General features: G+C 42.7%; 1 protein-coding gene across 1 annotated transcript in view; it reads left to right on the top strand.

The window, feature by feature from the left end:
- Nucleotides 1–1,511: 1,511 nt before the first annotated feature.
- Rubcnl (RUN and cysteine rich domain containing beclin 1 interacting protein like) overlaps nucleotides 1,512–10,658 on the top strand; it is a 47,619-nt gene continuing 38,472 nt past the window's right edge. The window contains exons 1-2 of the mRNA XM_004633123.3: nucleotides 1,512–1,550; nucleotides 9,293–9,963. Coding sequence (XP_004633180.1) covers nucleotides 9,423–9,963 — 541 coding nt within the window. The 5' untranslated portion in view covers nucleotides 1,512–1,550; nucleotides 9,293–9,422. The remainder of the gene's footprint in view (nucleotides 1,551–9,292; nucleotides 9,964–10,658) is intronic.

Below are 10,658 nucleotides of genomic sequence, written 5' to 3'. Positions count from 1 at the left end.
TGTTTTTGTAAGATAGGGGGGTGCCATTACTGTTAGAAAAGTTGTATTTGGAGAAGTCTTTAAAGGGACTTTTCAGGAGCCAGCCAAATAACTCAGGATTAAAGCCCTGCAAGCAGATGCAGGGGCCAGGGTTTCAATCCCCAGGCCTGCCACGCTAGTCCTGCCCTCAGGGCATGCTGAGACATTGATTGAGCTTGGGTGTGGTGGCACATGCTTGTAATCCCAGCACTTGGGAGGCTGTATACAGAAGAATCACTATGAGTCCAGTCTACTAGTGAGACTCTGGACCATTCCCTAAAATACAGGGGAAAAAACAGGATCTTTTCATACTTGATGCCAGTCCAAAAATTGTAGCTACTTGAATTCAGCAAAATAACCCAATATAGTCCAATACTCCATAATAGTAGTGAATTACCAACACAACTGGCAATTGTTCGAAGTTGTTGAATTGAGCCTTTTACAGCTTATGTTAACATAGCTTTACTTTTTATACCTCATGGTTACACTTTTCTGCTGGATAGTTAAGACCAAGTTAAAGCAAGACCTTATAACTAAAAATGTAACTTTTGCTATCTGGTAAGGTTAGTCAAATCCCCTCAGATTTACCCTGGAACCATGTAAAGCACTTTGTGGATCTTCTGTCAGTATCAGTCATCTAGATGAGTCACAGCCGTCGCTTGACCAATTTGCTCTCTGTGAAAGTCTGAGAGAATTTTTTCTCTTTAGGTGACTCTCCTTAGGCATACTTTGCATCATTGATAACTTTCCTCTGTGGCCCCATAATCTCCTTGATCAGAAAATTTGGGACAAGTTGGTGATAGTTTAAAACACTGATCTACTTACTGGCCTAATCCAGGGCTGAGAAAATTGTGTGTGTGTGTGTGTGTGTGTGTGTGTTTTGTGTGTGTATGTTTGTGTGGAGAATATAGAACAGTGTGAAGCACTGACTAGATGTCATATATGTTAGGAACTAATGTGTAGGAAGGTAGGAGATGATGAGGGCTACCTACACAATAAATGTTGATACATACCTATAGGGATGTACTTTTGTAAGGCATGGTGGGAAAAGCCTCAGCCCATAGGTAGCATTTTTAAGAAGCCCTAGAGGGTTAGAGGTAGAAAGTGTAATGATGTCTAGGTAGGATAAGGAGGTCACAGAATTTTCTTATGGGCATATGGATAGATGTAGCACATTTTGAGGATTAAAAAGAGAACATTCACTCATAGGAATTTTCTAATGGAAAATTTCAAATTGCAAAGTACAGAGACTATTAAGTACAATGAACATTTTCTCTTCTTCCAGCTTCAGTGACCAATTATGACTCATCCATATTTCATCCCCTACTGGTATTGTTTTAAAACAAATTTAAGATATCATAGCAATTACTTCTAAATCTTTGTGCACATATTTGTAAAGGATAGACACTTAGCTACACATCACGGCACTGATCACCTCTTTGGTTTTGCTTTTTGTCTGTACACCAGGCCACAGACCCTCTGCTGTGCTGCTGACTGAAAGATAAGGTCTGAGCCTCAAGCACCAGTGATAGGTATGTAATTATTGGTAACCTTAGCACTGATACTGTCTTTACCAGCCATTGTGGATTTTTTCTAGATAATTCTGTTGTTGCACTGTCACTTATTACTTCCTCTTTCTTTGCCCCATCAATTTTAGATCTGCTTAGCATCTCCAGTACGCACACTCTATTCTGACCTTTCTCACTTACGTGCAGTGTCTCCGTTTATAGCTTGATGCACCCCTGATGCTCTTTGGCTCTTGCAGGCCTTTGGACACCAAGCCTCTCTAGTTTTCTTGGATCTTTTTAAAAGGAAAGGAGCACTTCTCATTTCATTTTGTAAGACAGAGTTACTGAGATTGGGATAATTCACATGCTGTCTGATTTACCCATTTAACACACAGGTCAGTGGTTTCTTGTGAACCTCCAGGTGTGTGCTGCCATTGCCACAGTTTTAGAATAGTTTCATTGCCTTGGAAAGAAACCTGGACAGCCTTGGCCTTTTCCTTGGCCATTTCACTTCTCTTCTATGCAACTGCCAGTCTGCTTTCTGTGTGCAGGGATTTACCTATTCTGGACATTTTATATAAGTGGTAAGTATCTTTTTTGTCTGACTTCTCAGTTAGTGCAGTGTTTTCAGTGCTCATCCATGCTGCAGCATGCATCAGTGCCTCATTTCTAATTATGGCTGAGTGTCATTCCTTTTGTAGATACAGAAGGCTTTTAATCCATTCATTGATGGCTGAGCATTTAGATTGTTTCCTCTTTTTGCCTGTGGTGTGTAATGGTGCACTACTAATTCAGGTATAGGTTCTGCATGGCTTTCCTATGTCCTGAGTCCTCACTGACCTTGAAAGGCTAGGGCTAAAATGTTGGTTGTCCTTGCAGCCCTTCGTTTTCTCTAATTTTTTTGTCTGAAAATTTAAGTTGTTAACTCTCCAGAAGAGAAGCTTGTTATTACTACCCTACAACATAGGCAGTTGAGCTATACTGTAACATCATGTAACTCAGTTGTGGCCCAAATTTTCTGATCAAGGAGATTACGGGGCCACAGAGCAAAGTGATTGATGATGTAGAGTGTGCCTAAGGAGAGTCACATGGAGAGATATCTATCTATCTTTCACAGAGAACACATTGGCCAAGCAATGGCCGTGACTCATCCACATGGCTGACACTGACAAAGGTTCTACAATCTGAGATACAGGATCTCAGGATAAATCCTGAGGGGATTTGACTGACTTTGGCCATACCAAAGTTACAGTTCTTGTTACATAGGTTTTACTTTATCTTGGTCTTAATCATCCAGCAGAAAAGTATAAAAATGAGGAATGAAAAGTAAAGCCATATTAATATACTGAGCTGTAAAAGGCTTATTACGTCAACAACTTCCAACATTGCCAGTCCTATGGAATCCCACTACTATTAGGGACTACTGGACGATATTGGAATATTTTGCTGAATTCATGTACCTACAGTAGTTGAATGACAATGGAATACCCTTCTCTGACAAAACTAAATTAAAAAATTGGATACAAATGAAGGACCATTTTGTATCTGTATATTCCAAATAGTTAGGATAGATATACAGCCACTTTCTCTTAAATCAGTGAATAGAAAGATTTGTTTTAATAGTGTTTGTAGACAGGATATCATGTCTGCATCTTGTACTATGAATAACCACTAAGAAGACAACAATATGTAATGTGTTAATTATTGAAACTGTTCTACTAATCAATTTTGAAACTGTCTCATTGCTATTTGTTTTTCAATAAAATTATTAAAGAAAATAAAATTTAAGAATTCTAAAAAAAGAGATTTGAAAATGTTTTTAAACAAATGATTTATTAGTTTTTGGAATGTTCACATGAATGCTCTGCTTTTATCAATTATTTAAAATGTCATCTTAATAACCATCTAAATTAACTAAATAACTATATGTTCAATTGCATTTCAAGTCTATTCCATATTACTTTATTGTAGCCCCAATATACCATACTATTTACATTATTATAGCTTTATTTTATTTTCATATTTAGTACAAGATCTTCAGGGTCTCATTATGTAGATTGGACTCATAGTGATGCTCCTGTTTTCAGCCTCCATAGTGCAGGGATTATAGGCACGTGCCACCACACCCAGTCTCAGTCACTGTCTCAGCCCCTCAAGGGGCGGGGCCAGCACAGCACAGTGGGGATCGAACCCTGGTATTATAGCATTAAAACAGATTTGTGAATCAGGAATAGTAGGTATCATCCTTCAATGTTGTGAGATTTCCCCCACATTTACAGTTTTAGATGTTTCCCCCAAAAAAGTTTAAACCATGTCCTTACAGAATAAAAAAAAAAAAAAATTAGATTTTTTATTATATAAAAAAAAAAATAAGTTCCGCATGGCCATATTTCCTCATTCTTCTCAGGTGCATGCCCACAAGTAGAAAGACTAGCTTGAAAACAGTCCTGTAACTGCTTGAGGAAGTATCAGATATTTTCCAGTGTGGCTCCTCCCTTCATTTGCCCATACATGGAAATCTTGTCATCTTTTAAATTCAGGAATGTACCCTAAGCTCTAGGTACATTTCTTGATTTGAATGTATTTTTGTACAGTCCAGCTTAGTTATCTAACAATGTTAATACGTTGTTCTTTTTTTGTTTATTTGCTATTGTTTTTGTGTGTAAAGTTTGTAAGAAGAACATTAAATTACCTTGGTTCCCAAAATAGAGGAAATATACCTTCAGGGTACAAGAGGATTCAATGAAAGGCAAGTACAAAATGCTACTTTCATATGTGCTTTATAATTATGTAGTGTATTAAAATAGTTGTCTGTTTATAAATAAATATTGCTATATAAGAATTTAATGCTCAGGCTGGGGAAATAGCTTGGCAGTCTAAGCATCTGCCTGGAAAGCAGAAGGCCCTGGGTTCAGTCCCCAGTACTGCATGCCGTGCCAGCCCCAGAACCCAAGGTACACATTACCAGCCCCAAAACTGGATGTGGCGGCACATGCCTGTAATTCTAGCATTGGGAAGCTGAGACAGGATGATCACTTTGAGTCCAAGCCACGTAGCAAGACCCTGTACCAAATAAATAAATAAAAGATAAAAAAAAAATTTGTAAAGATTTATGTTCAGATGTTTTTTATTATCCACATGGTATGGGATGGTCATAAAATCTTGGGCATAGCTATTGCAGAGACATGAAGTCAGATATACATACCTAGTTCTTTTCTGTGATGAGGTCTTGTCTGGCCCAGGCTGGCCTTGAACTCCTCAGTGTACATGGCCTTCCCACCTCAGTTTCCTGAGTGTGTACCGTGGGGCCCACCCGCTGTGTAGTTCCTAGTCCTGTGCTTTGTGACAACTCTGATAACTCTTACAATTCTTTTATTAATGGAAGTTTAGGTCCCCTTCTTATTGCATTCAGCCCATGTGTAAAATGTGAGTTCCAGTGAAAAGAACTCTGGGTCAGGTGTCAGATTGATTTTTGTTCCATTTCTGCTGAATAATAATGGATAAAGTTATGGCAGATCCCTTGATGGCTTCTCTTTTAGTTCTCAAATTAGCATACTAACACCTATGCAGAATGAGAGTGGTGAGCGTGGTTTGTATTTGGTGGAGCTGGGGATTGAACTCAGGCCCTTGCACTTGCCAGGGAAGTGCTTATTCTACTGAGCCATCTCCCCAGCCACATGGCTTGTATTGTTAATGTATTAATATCCTTTAGTTATTGTGGACTGATCAGGCCTACAGTCTCCTGAACAAATGCACAGCAAAGGCTTACATAAATGAGTCACGTGATACGATTTTAGGGATCCAGGAGGATCAAAACCCTCTAACAAAATTAGAGATTCTCTGCATCTTAGACAAAGACCTTCACTGGATGGCCTGTATTTATTTAGTCATCAAAACAAGGGAGGGGAATACTGATGAAAGGCAGAACTGCTCCAGGACTTCTCCAAGTATGACATTATGTTAATTTAGGAGAACTATGTTATGACCAGGAAAGAGGACATCCAGGAGTGAGATACCTGCAACTACAGTCTTCGTCTAGTTAATTCAGGTTGGAGCAAGGTGCCTTTAGCTGTGCCCTTGTCCTCTGAAGAGCCATGACTTCACCAGCCATTAGAGGCCTCAGCGAGGACAGTGACTCACAGAGATTCACTTACTATTCGTCCCCTGCCCATGTCCAGGCAAGGGGCCTAGGCTTTGGACAGACTCACCAGTGGACATGAAAAGCCAATTGTTTAATTCAAATCCTGCCCAGAGCCACTTTCTGGCAGTCTCCATCATATTGTGACCACGGGAAACTAGTCATTTGTGTTCCTGGTGCAACGCTGTGCTTCTTTATAGTGGTTGTTCCTGGTCATGAAGTAACTTCAGGACTGTTAGATGCACCAGGTGATGAAACTGCTCTGCCACACAAGTGCTGCTTACAGACAGAAGCACTTCAGGGCAGTCACTGTAGAGGTCCTGGTGGCTCAAGACCCTTCCTCAAAGGTGCATCTTTGTAGCCAGTGCTGTGGCTGTGGGATTGCTCTAGCACCATAGTCATTCTCGACAGGCACCCATTCTGATGGAGTCAGAAGGGCTGAGCTGATACCAGTGTACCTGCTCACTGTTTCTTAGTACATAAGCTGAGTTGGGTTAGCCCAGTGCTACCACTGTCAAGAGCATAGTAGATGCTCAATAAATATTTTTAAGTTGATTAGCAGACGCTCTACAACATGGTAAGCACCACCAGCAGCCACTGTGTGATGGCTCCTGAAAATCAGAATGTGGAGAGTTGACCTGCAGTGCCCAGGGCCTGGAGTTGGCTGTGTCCAGGTTTCACTCCTCTGTGTCAGCCTGCCTCTCACAGAAGGTCATGTGCCAAGTGTCCAGCCTGTCTTTTCTTCCTCTCTGCTTGCCTGCGATTTTCACAGTTTTGAAGCTCTGTAACCTATTCCAGCTCAAACACAGTCTGATTTTATAACCCAGCAAAGCCAGCCTTGCTGGTAATCTGTGAGAAGCAAAAGTACCTTTATAACAGAAAGCAGAGCCGGCATCTACTACTGAAAATTGCTTTTAATAAGGAAGTCTGCTTTTAAAAGATGCATTTGGGGAAAGGGCTAACTGATTCTGAGAATGACGTAGGATTGGTGTGGTTTAGTGCCGAAAGAACTTGTCACTCTTTAGGCTTTTGTGTTGGCACATTTTATAGAAATGTAGACATATTTTCTTGGTAAGTATAAAATTCAAAATTACTGGAGAGGAAAAGGTGTGTGACAAGGAAATTAGAGCACTAGGTGGGATTTGGGGTCGGGAAAAGGTTACAGAAGATTCTGGGATGTTGTGCTGTGGCCATTGACAAAGGCAGTCACACTTTGTGGCACTGTATTCTGTGAACGGTGCTATATTTCAGGAGATAGCTTCAGTATTTATGAGGGATATCTCCTCCAAAAAGTGTGATCTAGAATAGAGACCAAAGTTAAGAAAATCCAAGGACATTTCCCCATGGTGGTACGGGAAGTGAACTCCAGGCCTCTGAGCTGAACTGTATCCTGAGCCTTTTTCTATATTTTATTTTGAGACAAGTCTCTAAACCTCTGAGTGCTGAAGCTGGGCTTGCAGTCAGCATCCTTCTGTCTAAACCTCCCAGCGTTCTGAGATTCCAGGCATGCACTACCATGCCTGGCTAAAAGCGCAAATGCTTTTGAGATCAATTATTTTTTTGTACCAGGACTTGAACTCAGATCCTGGAAATGCCACGCAGGCTCAGTGCTGCTAACCTATATCCCTAGCCTAGAGAGCAATTTTTGTAAGTGGGTTCTTTGGTATGTTTGAATTTATATATTTGAATTTTCAGTGTAAGCAATGAGTGACAAAATTTCTTTACTTTAGAAACATGAATTCAGGTATATCCCTACATGTATACAATTGACCCACTAGTAGGACAGTTGTAGCTATCACAGAGATATGTTCATCTACGTCTTAATTTTATTTCTTCTTTGTTGGATAAGTTCCTTGGGTCCATAAACATGTCGTGAACCCCATATTCAGCTCTAGGTCTGGGGCATTTGAGGATAAAGACCAGACAAGGCCCTTGCTCTCATGAAGCTGATAGTTCAGGATCGGGGGTGTGGGGCCGAGAGACTGACAGGAGCTAACAAAAGAAAAACCAGGATGCCAGAAGCCCTGTGATGAAAACCAAACAGGGCGATGTGAGAGAGGTTGAGACCGGGGAACTGCTTGCACAGTGGTCACTAGGAGAGTCTTCTTTGGGGAAGTAGTTCGCACATCAGGCCTACTGGACCAGAGAGAGCCGGATGTGTGGTCATCTGGAGGAAGGAAGAGCATGTCAGGAGAAGGCTGCCTGGAGCTGTGTGCCTGGGGTGGGAGAAAGCTCCCAGGGGTCAAGAACTTCCTGTGTGGTCGAGACCTGCTCGGGAAGGAGAGAAGCTGGCTACGAGAGGCAGGGGCATGTCCAGCCTGAAGGACAAGGCAAGCAGCCCAGGATTTTGATTAGAGGAATGGCATGCATATTTGGGTTTACAAAAGAGCTCCCTCACTGCTTGCTGACTGTGCACAGGAAAGGGAACTGGGGACACCCCTGGCAAGCTGTGGCCCAACATCCAGATGGCTTAGCCTGGGGTGACTTAAACTTAGGGTGACAGTGGTGGCTAGAGTTTGATGACAGAGATGGGGATCTGGGGAAGGGTAGGATCAGAAACGGCGCTTAACTGTTAGGCTTGGGCAACTGGGAGAAGTGTTTCCTAGGATGAGGATGGCAAGGAGAGACATATTTGGGGGGAAAATCAATGTCTTCTTTCGGTGTCAGGCTGAGATGCCACACACAAAGTTCAGCCAGGCAGTGAGATGTGCTCACCTGGAGTTAATGGCAGTAGGAAGTAGAGATGGGCAGCTGGGAGGCCTCTGTATATGGAGCAATGGCACCTAAAGCCGTGGCCTTGGCTCTGCTGTGCACATCCCGCAGCCCCCTCACTCGGGCTCAGCTGGCCTACACAGGCTGCTTCGGCCTACGCAGGCTGCTTCTGCCTCCCAGCTTCTCCTTGGCTGGCCTTGCTTTTGTAGTCAGAGATCCTCAAGGCCAAGGAGAAAGGGCGAATGGGAAAAAGAAGCCATTGCTGGGCCAGAAATGGGAGTGACAGGAGCAGTCTCCTCTGGAGGACTCTCGACATTTTGATCAGTACGTTTTTTACCAGACTAAACACTGAGTTTCACAGTGAGAGAATCATACTAAAACATGGGCTCTAGATTCCCACTGTGCTCTCTAAATGCTATGAATGAATGATATATTTTATTTGCTCTACAATATGAGTATGTATTAAAACTAATATAAGTTACACAAAAGAACGTTTTTGGTGCTACTGATTTCCTCCACCGTGTTGTATGCCACTAGCCTACTTGGTTGAAATCGATTAAACTAAAAAAGAGAAACAAGCCAAAAGTATGAAAATATGAAAATGTGTCTTTACTTTCAGATAATATTGGAATAATTTTGGCATATGCATGTTTTACATTTTTAGTTGATCTTTGTGGCTTCTTCAGTGGTTTGTTTTTGGTTTTTTGCTTTGCAAAATGTTCCCTGCTTCTCTGTGTGCTGCTAGTTTTGTGGCTAGTTTATTTATTTATTTATTTTTAATTATAAATGTGTGTGTTTTATAGGCAGAGTTTAAAGTTTCATTTTTTTTTTTTTTTTTTGCCTTCTCATAACAATTTAGGATAAAAATAACAGGAATGAACCTTTGTTTCTCTTGACTAATTCTTGCTCATTACAGGACAGTGCTCCAAATCCCCAGCTGGCTGGCCATGTGGTGAGCTCAAGAACAGCATCGGATGGGACAACAGGCAGCAGAGCGCTCCTCCTGTCTGCTCTGAAGGCGTTCCCAACGGCTCCAGCCTGGCACAATGGTGTCACAGTCCATGGGCTGGAGGGATTCTCCTGTGGTCTCCTGGGAAGGGACCAGCCATGACTCTGGAGACACTGACAGGCCGGCAAGCTTCCAGGACGCAGGGCCCTCTCCTTGCCAGTTAGATGTCAGATTCACAAGGCACAAAGCTTCCTGGTTTCTCCCCCCATGTGTGCAGCAGCCACTGCAGGACTTGGCCCCCCGACTGCCAACCGCAAGGAACGGTGGGAAGCACTCTGTGGCCTTTGCTGCCTCTCCCTCGGGCCCTTTGCTGCTGTCCCTAAGTGGCCTGGTGGAGACATCATTATCCGAGGATGCCACGGACTCTGTGGGCAGAAGCACTGTCCACGGCTCGGGGCAAAGCAGTAACGGCTTCTCCTTGGGCTCCTCAGAGGAAGCAGTGGTTCTCCCAGGACAGTCTCAGCAGGCATCTCTGTCCACAGGGACATCTCTATGCAATGTTCCGGTCACTTCCCCATTGCCTGGGGTTCACAGTGCTGTGGCTGCGTCTTCCCACTTGACAGCTTCTGAGGATGAAGGTAACTAGTCAGTCTCATCTCACTGCCACCTGTTCACTTATTCCCTTGGTCTGCATCTAAAATCTGCTTGCTGCCATCCCCTTGACAATACAGTTCCTCAGCTTCCACTCTGATCGGAGGCCAGTGCATGAGCTCACCTGGAGTGGCTCCCCAGCCCAGGCATCGGATGATCACAGCAGGAGAACCAAGCCCCTTTCCTTAGGCTCTAGTGGAAGGTCATGTTCTCAGTTCGACAGAGTTGAACAGCCTTGTGGAACTTACAGCTCCTCAAATTGTCTGTTTAGTTCTGTGTGGGTGGCAGGAGGCATGCCACACAGGCAGGAGTCCATTCCCACCATGTCTTTAGGAGCCATGAGCTTGCCATGCCTGGCTGCTCACCTGCACAGAATGTGATGAGACACAGGAAGATGAAACAGAATAGCCACATTCCTCAGGACTATTTGAAACTTTCCTTTTATTGAAAGAAGGGTGTGCAATGCCGAGGTGGAGCATATATTTTCCTAAAATTTCTAAAATGAGCAGCTAATCCATGCAAGGTGCCACCCAACAGTCAGTTAGTTAGCTATGGTTGCTTGCGGCAGGCATATTTTATAAATAGTATTTTATTTTATTTTATTTTATTTTTTTCCTACAGTTTTATTGATAAACATATAGCAATGAGACAGTTTCAAATCAAATCGGAAGTACAGTATCAA

The sequence above is a fragment of the Octodon degus genome, unplaced genomic scaffold (genome assembly GCF_000260255.1).
Source record: "Octodon degus isolate 3935 unplaced genomic scaffold, OctDeg1.0 scaffold00051, whole genome shotgun sequence".
In the NCBI taxonomy this organism is placed as follows: Eukaryota; Metazoa; Chordata; class Mammalia; order Rodentia; family Octodontidae; genus Octodon; species Octodon degus.
The sequence above is the reverse complement of the archived record's forward strand: the minus strand, read 5'-3'. Positions and strand labels throughout refer to the sequence as shown.